The following is an 18,467-nucleotide window of genomic DNA, read 5'->3' as shown; positions in this document are numbered from 1 at the left end:
GGGCTGGAGGTTAAAGTAGAGATTCTCCTGAAGATGCTACATGTTGAAGCTTTGAGGGTAACAAGCAAATGAGCATCTGCCTGCCCCTCATAAAGGGAACCGCCTCGAGATTAGAATTAGCATTATTGATTGCTCTAGTCTGGGTTAATTCCTCCATCCTCCATAGATGGCAGCTGAACCATCAAGATGGGGGTTTTTTTTTACCTTAAAAAAACATTTTATTCCTCCTAAATTCACTCACAAAAGCCATCTATCATCTTTCTGTGGTTGGTAAATTGTTGGTCATTTTTCATATGCAAATGTGTGTTTGTCCTTCTGTTTTTGGGACTTAATGTTGTTAAACTCTTTATTGCTGCTGGAGTAATGTCCTGGAACCAGGCCACAGTGAGAAAGTGGTTAATGATTTTAATAGGACTCCCCGGCGGGGCGGGATGGAGAGGGGGCGTGCTCTGGGTACGGGCGCGTGGCGGCTGAGCAGGTGGATGACGGGCAGCTGAGGAGTGGGCTTGAGGGGAGGGGTGGGGGCCATTTTGGAGGACTCTTGGGGTTGGGAGAAACCCTGGAAAAAGGCAACCCCATCTGGAAGTGAGGTGGGGGCTCTGGTGTGAAAGAGATCTAGTGGGTGGTGTCTGACACTCGCTCTTTTGTTCTTTGGTAACACGGCGGTGATGGTGGTGGGGGGGCTCTCTCTGCTGTGGGGGCAGGGCGCTCAAACAATAGTGCTGATCTAGGAATTGAAAGCTTTCGATGAACAGCGAGGCAAGGAAGGAGGCAGCGAAGAAGGTGGGGAAGGAGGGATAAAAGGAGGCAAGGAGGGAGGCAGCGAAGAAGGTGGGGAAGGAGGGATAAAGGAGGCATGGGTTCATCCTGGACACTTACAGTAGGTGGGCTTTCCAACAATGCAAGGACACCGCAATGTCACAGCATACATATACCCACTCAGAAATCCAGATTGACATGTTTTTTGAAAAAATGCTTATATATGTATATTTATTCAGGTCTGGTTGATAGGACTTTCTGGGCTTGTATCCTTATATGAATGCCAATGAAAGGCACAACACAAAGAACAATATGATATGCCATTAATTAGCAAATCTATGATGATAATAATATCGGTTGTGACCAGTTGTGTTTCTCACATGAAAAGCTTAAATTTCAATGTATTACCACTTGCTAAACCTTGGAGCAGCAGAGAGGGAATGATGAGTTTTGGCATTGTGGTGGCAGTATATATAGAGAGAGAGCTTTCATCATCAGTGATCTAGAGTGCGTGCTGCACGCTCTGATGCTGTTCTGACTGCTGCTCCATGCATTAACATATATCCCCGAGACGGCTGTCCTTGCTCAGCTACAGCCAAGCTTCTGTCACACAAGGTTAATTTCCCCCCTCAGCCTCCCCCCTCTCCATTTTTCACATCTCTCCTATACAATACATGCCATTCATCAGCCATCTTGCAGAGGCTGGCCTGAGTACCTGCAGCAGCTCTCCAGGGTGCTGAATAGGAGGACCGAGGGGCAGAGGGAGGGAGCAGTGGGGGTAGGGCTGCAGCGGGCACGTTTGGCTGTATGATTTCCTCATCGCAGGCGTGGGGGTAGGGAAGGATGGCGGGCAGACAGGGGGGGTGGAGATGCAGACCTGCCATTACAGTAAATTGACACATTTTGCCACAGTTACTACAAAAGCAACACTTCATTTTAGGCAGAGAGGGAGAACAGTGAAATACATTTTTCCTTTTTTAAATTTTTCCACATTTAATAATCCCCAACACATAGTAGCCCTGCATGACCTCACACACTCCTATAGCTGTTTGACAAATGTGAGGTATTTGTTTAATAGCATTACATATAATTGGTTCACTAAACTGCCTCTCAGTCACTCTTAGACAGTAAGCCAATATACAAGGCTATAGCTATATTTCCTCTACTGCAAGAAGTCAAATAGTCTAGGAGCAAGCAGAGGACGCAAGACGTCCTTTCTCCAACATCCATGGTAAACACCCCCGCCTGCTGGTTTAGTGGTGGTACAACACCCACTGCTATCTGGTGATATTACAGAAATGGCCACACGGTGCAGTCCACTAGATGTCGCTGTTGTCCATTTTCTTTTAGTGCCTAAATGGACATGAACAATAGAACCGTCATTGTGATTTGAAAGTTTTGAGGCAGTCAAGGGAGTGTGAAATGTGTCCATCTCCCATAAACACAACATTTCATGCCATTTGTACGTCCACAGTCAACTAAATCAAGTCATGGTGGTGAAAGTGTAGAGCTTATCTGGCCTGCTTCCTTAATTTTTATAGGGTAGGCTACTGAAATGAAACCAGTGAAACCCTAAACTGTGGAAGATTGATACTGTACCGCACTCCGTACCGTTCTCTGTTCTCTTGTGTGATCGCTTCAAACCGGTCAGGTGAGATTTCTACATCAACAGATGGTAGAGAGCAGACAGTAACGGATAGGTGTCAAGCCACCGAGAAAATAACTAGATTAAGACCGGAAGTAATGCGATCCTGTCTTCAAAATATAAGCGTACCCCCCCCCCCTTTTTTTTATGAAAAATAATAATAATATAGTCGGGTGTGTGGAGTTACAGATTGAATTGTATTAATGTAACGGTAGCCAGCGGGTAGTGCTGTGCAATCGGCAAAATAAACCTCACTTCCTGACGCCCTATGAAAGTGGTTTCTCAAATTGGGGTCCAGGGATCCCAGGGATACTTTGCTTGAAGGGGTTCCAGGGGGTCCCAGCTAAGGTGAATCATTTGTTTCCACTATACTTCCATCAATAAGTATGTGATGACCCTCCCACTCCCCTCGCCCTGTCTTGCAGTGGGGTCGTTTAGGATGATTGAGTGCACCTGTACCGGATGTACTCCTTGGGTTTTAGAAGTCTGCAGACTATTCTGTCTCTTTCTCTCCTCACCTAGGTGCCCCTTTTGTTCATTTGGTTTAAAAAAAAATCTTCGTTTTTAGGTAACAAATTTGTGTTACTTTTTAGAACTTTTACTTTGTGACTCACTCCTTTGGTACTTCTGAAGTAACAAGGAGGACTAAACAACTACAAACCAAAAGAGCAGAACAAAAAGGTGCACACAGGTGAGGAGGGAGAGCGACACTGAATGGTCTGCAGGCTTTTAAAGCCCAAGGAGTACACCGGGCCCAGGGGCACTCCATCGGGCCAACGACCCCAGCCACCAGGCCCCTGCAAGACAGGTCCAGGAGTGGGGAGGGTCAACACAAGTAATATCATGACAGAATGACTATTTTGGTCATGGGTTTCACTTTCTTCCTGTAATAAAACATCTAAAAGCAAAAATGTTATTCGATTGGGGACCCTAGGACAACATATTATCAAATGGGGGTCCATGGTCTAATTTAGTGAAAAGTTTGAGAACCAAATGCTTAAGTGACGCTCTAGCAACAGACACTATTGGTTTTAGCATCCTTGCTAGAGTGTCCGTCTCCCATGCCACAGGTTCCCGGTTCGATCCCCAGCTGCGGGGGGACTACACAACGCAGGTCATTGCGCATAGGCCTACTCATCATAATGAAACTGCCTTATGGATGTGTACATTTAAGGCTATATGGATGTTAATATTTTATTACATCAACATTCCTTGAATCTAACAAGCAATTAAAACGATGTACTAGCTTTTATTTCTTTATTTTGAAAGTGACTACCGGAAGTTGCATTTATATTGTGGCTGTCTTAACCTTTGCCCAAATGAACCTCCGCGGTTCAGCTCCCAACCACTAGGAGGAACAAGGATTCCCAGGCAGCGTGGAGAAGGAAGCGGTCTGACTCCTCAGCGCCCCCCCCCCCAACACACACACACAGGACGGGACAGAGCCAGAGCCAACACGCAGGAGGAGGGAGAATACTTTACATTTGACTTGGAAGACTTTCTCTACATGGGGACACGAAATGACGTCTACAGCGAGCGAAAGGAGGGCGTTTGCTCATAAAATCAACCGGTGAGACTCGCGGTTGTTTACAGAACTTATTTTATGCTGTAGTGCCCGGTTGCTATGTGTGAAAACCTATTGGATAGACGGAAGGTAGCCACTATGCTAGGATTTGAAGGGGTAACGTCAATGGTCATAAACTGTTTATGATAAACATGGTCAACCAAAGCAGTTGAGTCTATGTTTACGAGAATGGTCATTCACACTACCCACGACTTCCATTATCAGCCTGTTTTATATGATCAATCGCGGACTATGTAAGCATGATTAACGTTATCAACAATGATGTGATTACTCAATGATCGAGTGCTACTCTGTTGTGAAGCTAATGGATATTCTAATGTCCTAAAGATACATCTAATTGAGGAGATGGAATTATTGAATTTGGTAATAATGGTAGTAGCAAGGCCAACCAAATTGGATCAAACTGACTAGTTATGCTCCTTGTCAACGTCTTGCAGCTTGTTTCCACTCGTCATTTAAACTGGTCTCCAAACTGGTCCTGTTCCCATAATAAAAGTTATGGCACAGCATGGAACAAGCAGTCTTGTCGCCCATATAGAAAACTGATCACATTCCAGGAGGCATCACTGATGCATCATCTGTCAAGTGTGAACTGACCTATTTGAATAGTCATGGCATGAACTGTGATAGTTTCAGCCAAGTGAGTGCCTGTTTGCTGTGATAGTTTTACTTACTAATGGAACACTTCAAAACCATTATTTAGTTTAGGCCATGATTGACCTATCACCACTCCACTGACATTCATCATCTTCATTTCATAAGTAGTCTTTGTTGTTATGAGTCACCCGGCAGGATCGCTCCTCCAGAAGCCTGTGAGAAAACAAACAGGCTAACAGATTATTGCCACTGTTCTGCAAGTCTGCATGCTCTTCCCCCAGCGACACAAACTTATTGAAGGCAGTGCAGATATGTAAACAGTGGACCAGGCTGCGTCATGCTGTGGGCTTGCTTTAGTTTTCATTGAGCATGGTATGAATGCTCTACCTACCTGCATGAATTCAAGGCCATGGTGCCATGTGAGTGACTTTATCTGCCTGTGGCTTCACTGCTGTTCCTAGTAGATCCTAGAGTGATATTGGCTTAATTGATTGGCCTCCTACTGCATTCCCGGAGTCCTGTCTGTCCTGTCCTGTCCTGTCCTTAGTGGGACCCAGACCATTGTTCAGTCCCGGATACAGGAAAGGGTGGGTTGGGGTGTTCCGGCTATTGCCCTTGGATTCAAGAGCTTTCCTTTTTCCTGTTTTAATGGGAGGTGTGTAGAGCTGCAGAGTTTGTTTCCACATCTTTTGAGGATATATGGGAGTTATAGTGTCAGCCCATAAAGTTGAAACATGCAACTGAGGCAACCGCTGCATTGGGTATATTTCATGGCCATGACGTTAAAGAGCCGAGCGGTGTCTTAGAGATAGGTGTTAGATACATAACAGCAGCTAGGCTACACTCGGGTGCCTCTTCCTCTCTTGGTGCTACGACCCTGGTATTTGTGTATACAGTAGGCCTATATGGAATGAAGACATCCTACTGTATGTGATCATGACTTGGGAAAGGTTGAGTTCTTTGCAGCTGTGTGTGTGAGAAACAGCCATTTTGAGTTTGTAGAGGAGCAGCTGCTCGCTGTCTCTGTGAGAGGATTTTTTTCTCTTTCTTTTTTGTTGTCCCTCTCTAAGCCTCCCATTTGCCGTTAGTCCATAAAGGCCCGGGATAGAGTTCTGGCTGTGTGCCTGCTCCCTGGAGCCCGGCTCGCCACCTCTCTGACAGATCCGCTTGACTCCCTTTCACAACAGCTGCTGCTGGTCTTCAGCACCACTGTGGTACCATGCAGCTTCTGAAGACGGGGGTAGAGGGGCTGCTTCTTAGATCTTATAGCGCATGTTGGAAGTTGAGCCATACAGATGCGTTAAATGAGCCTCACTGTGGATGATGTTTTGGAAAGGATTTTGTTCACCCGAATTGTGTGTGCATCATAATGCTAAATTTCAACCTAGATTTTTCTCAGCAGTGATTTTAGATAACGGTATGCAATCCTGATTTTAGGAGAGCATTCATTGCCTTGATAACATCAGAGGTACACTCACGCACGCACGACACACACACACACACACACACACACACACACACACACACACACACACAATCAAATAATCTATATATAGTCAATTGTTGATTGTTGCTTTTTAAGTTATGTCACATCTATAAATACAAGTGCCTTTGTTCTGTGTTTGACTGCCTGACAAATCTCTCTCCTCTCCGTGTTGCTCAGGACGGTGGCTGCCGAGGTCAGAAAGCAAGTGTCCAGAGAGTATGGCTCTCCTCAAATGTCTAAGAAACGAGGAGGAGCGCAGCAGCCTGTAAGTCACCATGTGTTTAACACTGCTGGAGTTTCAAGTCACCTCAGCTTTATTTCATATAGCCCTCCAATTCATCACAAAAGCCAGTCTCAAAGGTCTTTCCAAAGACAAGCCTACCTAGATCTAACTAACCAGCAATCAGTCATAATAACACATCATGGAATACAGTGAACAAACAAAATAAAACACAAACACAAAGCACAATACGTCATATTGAAAGACATCACACGCCTATCTAACCTACCTACCTACGGTACCTACAGTATCTAGCATAAACCTACCCAGCACCGCCAACCTAGACCCTCAGTGAAGTCAAGGAAAAACTCCCAAGAAAACCTCATTAGGAAAAAAGCAAGCATGGTCAGCCGTCTGGCCCGTCACATTAGCACTGTATTTGTTGAGACTGATAGCTAGGTCAGAAATCGATGGTCGTGTTGTGAACTAGGTATAAGGATACACTCTACATACAAGGTCCTGTATTATACCATTCTAGTTCTGATTAGAGTTGACATGGCGTGTGGAGGGAAGTAGTTTTGGAACATGATATACTAACCCACTCTCACCCAGCTTTGTCCTTTGACATTCAGGCCAAGTTTCTACATAGTTGCTCCCCCAAAGTACCACAAGGGATAGTGACATCATGTCCTGGGCTAGTGACATCGTGTCCTGGGATAGTGACATCATGTGTTTTGGTGAATATGTCCACGTCTGAGTGGTTTCACGTCATATTGAAAGGATGAGGGTGGAATTTGGAATCAGTCCAACAGTGTATTAAGGATAAGATTACTGTATGGATTCCAGTGAAATCCCTAGAGATCACCAGAGGTACAGTAGGCTGCAGAATACAGAGTGGTGATTTATTTATGGAAGCCTAGATTTTCTTCATTTGGGCAAAAGAAACGAGCTAAAATGGGTTTTAGCGCAAGATTGGTGAGGGTTTTGTAAGACAATGTTTTTAGTAATAAGCTACTAAACATTGCATGAACTATGGAATAAGCTACACTGTATATTCTGAACAGATCTGTAGATGTAATCATTGTTCACATGGCTAAGTTAAATGAGAGGCACAACAACATCTCTTTCTGAGTCTTGAGTGAGAAAAAGATATAGCTGTAATCTGTCCTTGGCATCCTATCACCTCTCTCTGCTGCACTGATAAGTGCTTTTGATCAGATGAGGGGCTGTATTATATTGTTATCGGCTACATAATAGTCTTATGTTGATTGGCAGGTACCCCTGACGGAGGTGGTTGAGCCTGTGGACTTTGAGGAGTATGTGAGCAGTCATGCTCCCGGGGCGGAGCCTGGCCCCCTCAGGCAGCTGATGGAGTTCCCCCAGGATGACCTGGAGCTCCTCCAGCTGGAGAAAGAGTGCACTACACTGGAGCCCCCGCTGCCTGAAGAGGAGTAAGTCTCACTGATAATGACCGACACAAGCCTGGCACTGGAAAACACCCTCTCCAACACATCCCAGAACACCCGTAACACCACCACACAGATATGCAGAGAATTAGCATGACTGTAAAAGAGGACAAACATCACATCACATAAGAACAGCGCCTTTCATCATGGCTGTAACATGGAATAGACATAAATATTAAAAGCATGCCTTCTCAATTATTAATGTGTTTTTCTATGTAGCACGCTAGATCCCAGAGTGAGAGATGCGTTGGCAGTCTACACAGATGAGTGGCTCCTCATTCAAAGAAAGTAAGTGACGTCAGTTCGAGTTGTGATAACAGTTGCAATAACCCAAACCCACATGTTTGAACTGTTTAATAATGTGCACCACTCTGTCACGTGATTCTAGGGGACTTCACGACGAAGCCACTAGTCGACACTGTGACTTCATCATTCATCAATCATTCATCTGTGGTTTTAGGAATAAACAATATAAGTAATTAAATCCAACATAGATTTGTTTGAACAATCATTGTCTACATTATGCCATGTTAAATAAACATAATTTAAGGTTTTTAGAGATGGAAAGATTCCCATATATGTTGTTACTGCAGTCAAACAGTCGATATCTTCAGCTCAGACTAGTTGCTGGTGTTTAGCGGCTCATTTGTTTCAGAGCCAATCAGGACTCTTCTATGTCACATACCCCCAGGTTGGTCCCGCCTACATTAGTTAATCCTTTAATGGCTCTTTTTGAGACCTTTTTGACCAGAATTGATCATTTTTATTGGGTGAAAAAAAAAAAAATCTCCCGTGAGTAGTCGGCTACTTTTTGAGAGTAGTCGATGACTACTAAAATGCAGTTGTTTTTCTGTAGGTGTCAGCGCTACAGTACCATGTACACCCCTCACAACTCTGAGCGTCAGCGGGAGCGTCAGCGGGGCCTGCTCAAACAGACCTTTGAACTGGATGAGGCCGCCGCGGCCGAGCGTCACGACGACCAGGTAGCTGGCTGCTGAGGAGGGGAATGCAATTTTAAACACTGAGCGACCGTCCAGTCTCCACAGAATCCTTTTTGCTTCATTAAGCTAAATTTATTCAACATACAGCGTTGCCAAGAATAACGCGCTTAATTCCATGGCACATCACGTATAAATAATACATCCCAGTTCCCATGCACTTAACCTATCAAGGCTCAAGGGGGGGAAATCATCCATCTGAGAAATGGCTGTCATTAATGTCCATTTGAGCGTTTATGTGTTTTTAGACTAGTCGTTTAGTAGTGATTGAAATCAGTTGAAATTCCTTTACTCGCTGGACACAGAGATGGAGAGCCAGCAGACAAAGAGTATAGTGCTAATTTTGAACAGCATGGGGAAGGCATTATGGCTGGAATGCTTTCTGGTTACTGAGATGATTGTATAGGGAATTTGCAATGGATCGCGGACAAGGCACTCAGCTCTCTCACTCAGCTCCATTTGTGAGTGCAGATAATGGGGATCTGCATCATCTCTTCCTAATTATGTTTGGTAACATCTATACCCCCCCCCCCCCCCCCCACAGTGAGTCACTGTTGCACTTAAAGCTTACAGCACTGCCTGGAAGAAGAAGCCATGATCTCACCTCCCTGCCTCACCCTTCCTTGGCTTGCGTGTTTCAGGATGATGCAAAGCGGCGCTCGGTCTCCCTCGATGACACGCCGCGGGGGAGCTGGGCCTCCAGCATCTTTGATTTGAAGAACTCCTCCCCAGACGCTCTCCTGCCATCTGTGTTGGAGCGCACAGCCGCAGAGGACATGGACCACCGCAACACCGAGGCCCGCCTGCAGGGGCGCCATCCCGACCTGCTGGGCCTCTACCCTCCCCCCGATGAGGTTTGTATGTGCAGGAGGCCAGCCTGCCTCTGCCTCTGTCAAAATACGGTAGTAATCTGGCCCGGGACATTTTCATATAAATAAAAGTCCGCTTACCGTGATCATTTTGGGCCTTGTCCCACCTGAGAACAATGGATTTTCTTTTTAACTACAGTAATTTTATTATTATTTTTACTTACAAACTGCCAAAAATTTGCCATATTCCGTCACTTGGTTTCCATTGAACACAATGTAAAGGCAATTTAAAGTACTAAAGTAATAAGCTGGACTTCAGCCTGATGGCACGTTCACCGCGTGTGCCATTTATATCTCTTCCCGTTCAGAGCAGATCCGATAAAAAGCAGCGCATTTCACCCGGTATCACTGATGGCTTTGTCACTTTTAGACAGAGTTTGTGGATATTATTGGGTTTTTGGGCCAATCTAAAAGGGGCTATATACTTTTCTATACCACCAGAAGACTGTTGGAAATGTTGGTATATTATGAAGTTGCCATTTGTTCAGATCAGGGTAGGAAACCCATCCAGTGCCAGGGAACTGCTTTCCTTTCCTCTAGCTTGGACTCAACTAAATAGTTCTCATTGCCTCTCTCGCTCTCTCTTCCTCTTTTCTCTATGTCTGTGCAAACACTATCGCCGTGTCTGTTGCCATGACATCTGTGTAAATGTTACGTACGTGCGTGCGTGTGTGCGTGCGCATGTGTGTGTTTCACATGGCTTTGTTTTACTGTGTGACAGGATGAAGCAGTAGAGAGATGCTCTGTCCCTGAAGTGCCCAAGGAACACTGTGGCCAGAGGATCATGGTCAAGTGTCTGTCTCTCAAGTGAGTAACAACATGCAACGTTTATGCAGTGTAGGACATTATCCAGGGGCAAAGGCAAAAATGCCGCAAAAGAATCTCAGAATGCCCCTAAAAACCACGATTCAGGGTAAAAAATTGCCCCCAACATTTTCATATATATATTTTTCAATCAATCAATTAATTTAATTTACATTTCCATCTCTTAACCCACGCTCAGCACCTGAAAGCTGTTTGCCAGAACAAGACCATGAAGGAAAAAAACACACACTAACAGTGCTGATGTTCACACTACACTTTATACTTCAGTGTTGTCACTGTTTTGTAATGATACTTCTCAAGGACTTTTCAAGCAATAAAGCTGGGGGGAAACGGGGGGGGATTAAAACAAAAATGTAGCCACCGCAGGTTACCTAGGCGACCAGCCACATATTTGAGCTAAGAATGCATACGAGAGAGCACAACAGCCAATGACAGCTCAGCGATCAGCAAATCGCTGTATAGTGATACTGTATATAGGAAGAAAGTGTGTCAAGCTTGGCCCAGCACTAAGAATGGTGTCATAGGTGAATTATGAGATTACAGAGTGCACGAGGCTCAAACTCAGAGATTCCGGTAAGCTAAATCCAAGCACGTTTAAGGGCCTCTTTATAAAGCCAAGGACGTTCAAGTTCTGATTATTTTTTCTTAAATCCAAGCACTTTCTAGACCCTTGGCAACCCTGAACTTTATGCACTAATTACTATTTGCCCCCAAAATTTTCTAAATGCCCCCATTTTTTAGACAGTGGAGGCAAAAGTTGCCCCTAAAATATTTTTTCAAATTCCCTACACTGCATTCATGCATGAATTCAGTGATTCATTCATATATCCTCACTCATTAAGACCCCCACTTGTAAATGTGCTTTCCTCATCTGACTGAAAACTATTTTGTATGCTTTTCAGATTTGAAATAGAAATTGAGCCAATATTTGGAACACTTGCTCTGTATGATGTCAAGGAAAAGAAAAAGGTACTTTTTGTTTTTACAATACATTTTTTAATTTGATGTGACTATTCCTCCAGTGAGTGTTCCTTCTGGCAAACCACATACGTAATGCTGAGCTCATGCTTGACTACCGGTAATTGAATTCCGCCCCCCATCTCAGAAGTTCTAAGTGGTCTTGTGGTTTAAATCACAGTCAAAACCCAATTAAAATCCCCTGACGTGCATTTCCACTCTCTTCTTCCCCCCTCCCTCTTTCCTGCTCATCTCGATCCTCCCTCCCGCAGATCTCAGAGAATTTCTACTTTGACCTGAACTCAGATCAGATGAAGGGGCTGCTAAAACCCCACACGCCGCACACAGCCATCTCCACCCTGGCTCGCTCTGCAATCTTTTCCATCACATACCCTTCTGTTGATATCTTCTTGGTAATCAAGGTATGGCTTAGATAAGACCGCTTATAACGTAGAACAGTCTGACTCAATGTTGGTGGAATTAGACTCCTCCCCCCATTTTTTCCTCCCCTTGCTTCATACAGAACCGAACTGACCCTTTTATTCAATATTTTCCCATTGTGTGCCCTTGAAATTAATCCAACCCTATCCAACCTTAATGCTACTTAATTACGACATGATTTGATTTGATCTTTATTTTATCTCGAACAGATCAAGCATAAAAGAAATCGCAGTAAAGACAAAATGTGACCATATACGAATAAGTCAGTCTTTATCAAAGAAAACAAACAAACAAGGATGAGTTCAAGAAGGGGCAGAAGGAAGCAAAGCTTATCTGGTCCATCCGGCCCCTTCCTTACAATATCATAACATGTAAATTAAAAATCTCTTACAACCTAAAATATAATAATAAATAAGACTAAAAAACATATTTTTTAAGAAATCAAAACATTCCCTAAGCACAACTTTCTATAGTTCCTCAGTTCTGTATTAGTCTATTGATGTTTTTTTTGCATCTGTTTTTGAACTGTGTGCGGAGAGTAGGAGGTTTTAAATTAAGTTTCCCTCTTAAACTACTAATTATCTTTAATTTAAATACATCATATAAAGATCCTGTTCAAAAATGGTCATCTGTTTAGCAATATGAGAAATAGTTGTTTTAACTTGTCACTATGTACTCAAATTATCTTAAGTGTGGCAAAATGTGATATGATGTTTTTTGTGTGTTCCAGCTTGAGAAAGTCCTTCAACAAGGAGACATCGGGGAATGCTGTGAACCCTACATGGTCATGAAGGAATCGGATTCCTCGAAGGTAGTTCAGCCAATAAACTGTTGCAATGCCCAGGCAGCAGCCAGGCAGCAGCCAGGCGCGTGGCACTCAGTTACTGTCTGCTCATACTTATTACTCAATTCTCTCTGGATAGCTCCAATATTTGCTCTTCTCTTTTTGGCAGGGCCATTGTATTTGCTATCGCAGATTTTTATATAACAGTTGGTATCAGTAAAATGCCCTGAGGATGAATTTATTTGATTAAATTCTGTCTGCTCTTTCTTTTCCCTGCGCAGCACAAGGAGAAGCTGGAGAAGCTGCGTTCGCAGGCGGAGCAGTCATGCAGTCGTCTGGGCCGGTTCCGCATGCCTTTTGCCTGGACGGCCATTCACCTTCTCAACATCGTCAGCAGTGCGGGAAGTCTGGACCGCTCGGATCCTGACTCTGACTCTGGTACTGCTGGCTCCAGCCGCCGCCGCCCCCTTCCCCTACACGTTCACACACACACACGCACACGCACACGCACACACACACACACACACACACACACACACCACTGCATCCAACTGCTTACGTGAAAAAAGGCCCTTGTAACCGACACACGTGCCTCTCTTATATCATATATATATATGTATCTATCTATATATCACCTATATATATATTATATATATATATGTATCTATATATCACCTATATATCATATATATTATATATACTGTATGTATCTCCCTGCAGAGCGAAAAGGCCATGGGACGTGGAATGAGAGGAAGAAGAAAGGCTTTGAGCGGATGAGTGTGGGGGAGGACATGTGTAACTTTGCCACTTTCCGTCCAGCCACACTGACCGTCACTAACTTCTTCAAACAGGTCCGTCTCTGTCCAGTGGTTTTGCTTATTTATCAGTATTGTATCGAGTTTACACTAGATGAATTGCATGTCCTTACACTACAGTATTAATGTTAAGAGCACAAACACAAAACATTATGTTAAAAAGGAAGGGCTAAAATATTATAAACAGGGAGATCAAATTACATCGGTTGGTAGTTCATACTGTTGAAATCATCCTGACTTTGCCCATAATTATTACAGCACCATTGTTTGTGTTTGGCTCTCATTCATTATTAGGAGACCATATACTTCTCTGCAAGTTGTGCAAGTTATAGGCAAAATATAAGCATTACACCCCACTAATTACCTGCTTCATAAAACACCAATGCCAATCTATTTAATTGTATGTATTGTTTTGAATAGCATTATTATCATCATCTCCTATCATTATTTTCCCAGTGGTCTTGACAACTATATTACCACATTAAACAAACAAATGTGTCAGCCACACATATTGTTCTTAGTAGTCTACATTGTAGTCAGTCACATACTCTGCGTAATCACAGTTATCAATATTTGTGATCCCATTACGTGTGATATATTCCTACAAACCCTGCTGTTTGTGTCTAAAGGAGGGGGACAGACTGAGTGACGAGGACCTCTATAAATTTCTGGCAGACATGCGCAGACCGTCCTCTGTTCTGCGGCGACTGAGGCCAGTCACAGGTAAGGATGACACACACACACACACACACACACACACACACACACACACACACACACATAGTGAAGATCCACATTCTCATGACTCACTATGTTTTACTGAGGCCAGTCACAGGTAAGGATGACACACAAAGATCCACATTCTCATGACTCACTATGTTTTTTTTATATGCCTAAGAAGTCATCTACATTAGAGCTGCAACGATTAATTAATTGATTGTCAACTATTAAATTAATCACCAACTATTTTGATAATAATTTAATTGGTTTGAGTCATCTATTTTCTGGTTTCTTTACTTTATACTTTAGACTTAGTATCTTTGGGTTGTGGACAAAAGATGACATTTGGGGATGTCATCTTGGGCTTTTGGAAACAGCGATCGATATTTTTCACCATTTTCTGATATTTTATAAACCGAACAACTAATCGATTAATCAAGAGAATAATCAACAGACTAATCGACAGTGAAAATAATCAGTTTGTTGCAGCCCTACTACACATAAAGGTTTATGAATGATTTATGATTTCCTGTCTTTGTCCGTCGGTGTGTGCATCCTGTATGATTGTGTGTGTCCGTCAGCCCAGTTGAAGATTGACATCTCTCCAGCCCCGGACTCCCCTCACTACTGTCTGTCTCCGGAGCTGCTTCATGTAAAGCCCTACCCAGACCTGCGTGTGCGGCCAACCAAAGATGTGCTGGAGTTCCCTGCTCGCTCCGTATACACACCCCACACCACCTACAGGTGAGCATTCACATAGCACACATGCACATGCTGTAAATTGGCCTACATAACATACATTCACCCACTTATTGCATGAAAGGCTCACTGTGCTTGTTTGGTTATTTTTTTATCTTTAATTTTTGTTCCATACATATTTCTCTGCTCTGAGACTGTAGTTTTTAACAGGTACATAATATCAAAATACAAGAACAACAAGCCATTGCCATTCAAGAATTCAACAAGATATTCTGGAATGGAATTAAATAAATTATGATATAGAATATGAAATACAATCTTTAATAATTTAATAACTTTATATAGCACTTCTAAAACAAAGTGTACAGTCTGGTTCACACGAGGCAAAAGGCGGCGAAAAAAGGTAGTATCAGAAAAGCAGAGGAGAGACGAAACACCAGAGATGAAAGGACTTTTAGTTGCAGCTGTAAGTGTAGATGAACTGTAGTAGTAGATATGTAGCGTACCAGAGGAGAGGCAGGGAGTGCAATTAAGTAATAAGGTTCAAATCTAGATGGAGTCATCACATTTGCAAAGAGCTCTGAAGACCTGGGAGACCTCAGCACCTCTGTAGCGGCTATGGCATAGCTTCACTCTGTAACAAGAGAACATGATGCATTTAATGCAACAAAAAGCATTGCTTTAGCCATTAGGCCTTCCACATGTTTTGAAACAGTGGCCTACCATCTTGTGTAGTTTGGAAAGCTCCAGGCTCTGAGTCTCGAGGCTCTGTTTCTGGTCCTGGACGAAATGTTGTAAAATTTTCAAGACGTATGAGTGCTCCTCTACTCTCTCCTAAAAAAACAACAACAACATCAAACAATGTAAAAGAGCACACATTTACTGTATGATGATGTAAGTCAATGCTGCATATTTACATACAGTATGTATATAAATTATCAGTATCAGTCAGCTTGGCTGGTTTGACAGGGGGATGATAGACAGGGTTCAGCTCTCTTTTACCTGCAGCTCTTTGATGCTGTTGGAGTTGTTGAGGTATGTCTCCAAGTTCTTCACTTTTGTCTTCAGCTCCGCCTCTTCCTGTTCCACGCCGACCAGCCTGTCCTTCGTCATCTTGGTCTGAGCTTCTAGCTTGGCCATCTGGTCCTGTGTCAAAAGAGCATCTGCCCACTTTATCCTCTTCCACCTCCAACTGATCAGTGCAGCTGTCTGATCCACACTGTCACATGCAGCTTTCTAATGTCACTCTGACACTCTTTTCCTCGATAAATGAATTAGATGCATCTGATAAATATGAAACTATTCGATTGGAAAGAGGAAGAAGTTTGAAGTGCCCTGGCATTAATGTACTATATAGACATAGCACAGGCAGTGTTGTTTTGTTTGATGCCTTGGCAAACCAGCAATAGAGCCCAGAGACACAGAGGCTTATCTGACAGGGATTTCAGATCCTTGGCATACCACCGCTATCTTTCTCATCCTGCATGTTGTGCCTTCAGATCTGCAGTTTGATTGCAATTCATGGTTATCTCTCTCGAAATAACTAGACCATTTGACGAGACTGATAACCGGTCAGCGGTCATTGGAAAGAGCTGGGCTCTGTGTTTTGGTGTTTTCTCACCTGTAGCAACCCCAGCACCACTTTGATCTCCTTCTCCACCTCTGCAGCCTGCTCAGTCTCCTTCCCCAGCTGCTGGAGGGTGCCTTCAAGGCTCTGTATGGACCGGCTGATTCGAGCCATCTTTGCCTCGGTGGTTTCGTAAACATAGTTGAGAGATTCGCTGAGCTGTATCACGCCAAACATCAACACGTTCACGTCTTGCTGCGGGGCTTCCTTGTCCACCGTCTTGCCGGGCTTCCAGATAGGGCCTGCATGGACTCCCCTCAGTCCCACAGCCACACAAAGCAGGCAGAGGGCATAGCTCATCTTGATGGCACCAGCCGCTCACAGACTCACTGCTGCTTTGTGAGCGTTTATATGGGCTGTACGAGCATGTGTGCAACACCATAGTAAAACATTAGCCCAGCTGTGTTTCGATCGGGGGCTTGATGTGACCTTAAGTGACCTTGCATGAAGTTCATCCCCTGAGATACTAATTTTGTCTTTTAGGTCACAAACACACAAGACCTACATAACAATCTGGCAGTCGCTCTTGTGTTTCCCGTAGTAAATGTATGTTTTCTTGGGTTTTGTTTTTAATTGACCAATACCATAATCTCCTTTTTAAGCGTTGTCATGTGTGATGTGGTGACGATGATTGTGGGGTGACTAGTTGCCTCTTGATGACTGGATAAAATCAGCTATTTTAAAATATGACTCACAGTAACCTCCCATGTTTGAGTTGGATAGGAGTTAAGGTCACTCACCATGCACATTTTCAAAGCTAGGTCAAACTCCCCCTCATGCACAAACACGCACACGCACACACACACACACACACACACACACACACACACACACACACACACACACACACACACACACACACACACACACACACACACAACTCAATATTATAATGTTTCTTCACTAATTAATTGGCAAGGCAATGCAGCTTATTTGTATAGCACATTTCATACTGAGGCAATTCAAAGTGCTTTACAGAGTAATAGAAAAAAATACAATTAAAAAGTGCAAAGGTATAGACAAGAGATAGAAAAGATGAAAGACTTATAAAAAGATAAAGTTCATATAAAAGTAGTAAGAACAAGCAAATGCATTGCATTAAAAATTCAAATCAAGTAAAATAGAAGGATATTTTTACCCTCCTAAGGAAACACAGAATCAAGCGCATTACTTCTTGGTATATACACTCTGGTGAGAGTGACAAGTTAACACTGTCAACCAGTATACAATTAAGTGTGTCTTACTTCTCCAAAGATAATCACAACTTAAAAGGCCTTTTGTCGGCCTCACCGGACAAAAATAATATAACGCTAATTGTTCAGAGAGTGAATTCCCTCAATTTTTCTTTTCAAAAGGAAATCAATTAATTGCATTAAAACAAATATTTTGCATATTATAAGAGTTGTGTATATTGTGTTATATTGTTAGATGACAATACAGATGAAAGGTATTGACAACCAAACAAGCTGAAGCCAGGGTGGCAAATTTCCAACCAACTTCGAGTAAATTTGGCTGGTCATTTATGCTACCAACAGCAACCAATCCTCATTTCAAGGTTTATTTTCTATTATTAAAAAATGAAGTGTCTTTCTCTGCCTTGCATCATTTTCATTTTCTTCAGGAACCTGCTGTATGTTTACCCACAAAGTCTGAACTTCAGCAGCCGTCAAGGCTCCGTGAGGAACATTGCTGTGAAGGTTCAGTTCATGGCAGGAGAGGATCCCAGTCAGGCTATGCCGGTGAGTGGCTCCACCAATCGTAAGCCAGGATACTCAATTGCTGTGACTGCAATGTTCTCAGAGCAATGGCATCCCGTTCATACAGAACAGCTCGAGGCAGTGAAATATGATGACTTCTCGCAAGAGTGAACATCCTTTAATGAGCAACAGAGTCATATAAAGGCAACCCCAGGTCCAGTTCCATGAGGTTTGAAAATGATGTTTTGACCAAAATGGCTTCAAAGCTTTTACAAGT

The 18,467-nt window shown here is 43.3% G+C and overlaps 2 protein-coding genes across 2 annotated transcripts in view; one reads left to right on the top strand and one right to left on the bottom strand.

Moving 5' to 3' along the window:
• Positions 1-3,859: 3,859 nt before the first annotated feature.
• The window catches only part of dock6 (dedicator of cytokinesis 6), a 32,661-nt gene continuing 18,053 nt past the window's right edge, over positions 3,860-18,467 (top strand). Inside the window, exons 1-15 of the mRNA XM_083649563.1 lie at positions 3,860-3,974; positions 6,250-6,337; positions 7,568-7,743; positions 7,978-8,046; positions 8,615-8,741; positions 9,398-9,610; positions 10,347-10,432; positions 11,353-11,419; positions 11,680-11,829; positions 12,579-12,659; positions 12,914-13,070; positions 13,353-13,483; positions 14,077-14,170; positions 14,749-14,911; positions 18,115-18,232. Coding sequence (XP_083505689.1) covers positions 3,925-3,974; positions 6,250-6,337; positions 7,568-7,743; positions 7,978-8,046; positions 8,615-8,741; positions 9,398-9,610; positions 10,347-10,432; positions 11,353-11,419; positions 11,680-11,829; positions 12,579-12,659; positions 12,914-13,070; positions 13,353-13,483; positions 14,077-14,170; positions 14,749-14,911; positions 18,115-18,232 — 1,770 coding nt within the window. The 5' untranslated portion in view covers positions 3,860-3,924. The remainder of the gene's footprint in view (positions 3,975-6,249; positions 6,338-7,567; positions 7,744-7,977; positions 8,047-8,614; positions 8,742-9,397; positions 9,611-10,346; positions 10,433-11,352; positions 11,420-11,679; positions 11,830-12,578; positions 12,660-12,913; positions 13,071-13,352; positions 13,484-14,076; positions 14,171-14,748; positions 14,912-18,114; positions 18,233-18,467) is intronic.
• angptl8 (angiopoietin like 8) lies at positions 15,483-16,793 on the bottom strand (the record flags this gene model as incomplete). The annotated part of the gene is made up of 4 exons (XM_083649291.1): positions 15,483-15,500; positions 15,590-15,700; positions 15,869-16,012; positions 16,488-16,793. The coding sequence occupies 4 exons, from the start codon at positions 16,791-16,793 to the stop codon at positions 15,483-15,485; spliced, it is 579 nt and encodes a 192-aa protein (XP_083505417.1).

This window comes from Poromitra crassiceps, assembly GCF_964638095.1.
Source record: "Poromitra crassiceps genome assembly, chromosome: 13".
NCBI classification, from domain to species: Eukaryota; Metazoa; Chordata; class Actinopteri; order Beryciformes; family Melamphaidae; genus Poromitra; species Poromitra crassiceps.
The sequence above is the reverse complement of the archived record's forward strand: the minus strand, read 5'-3'. Positions and strand labels throughout refer to the sequence as shown.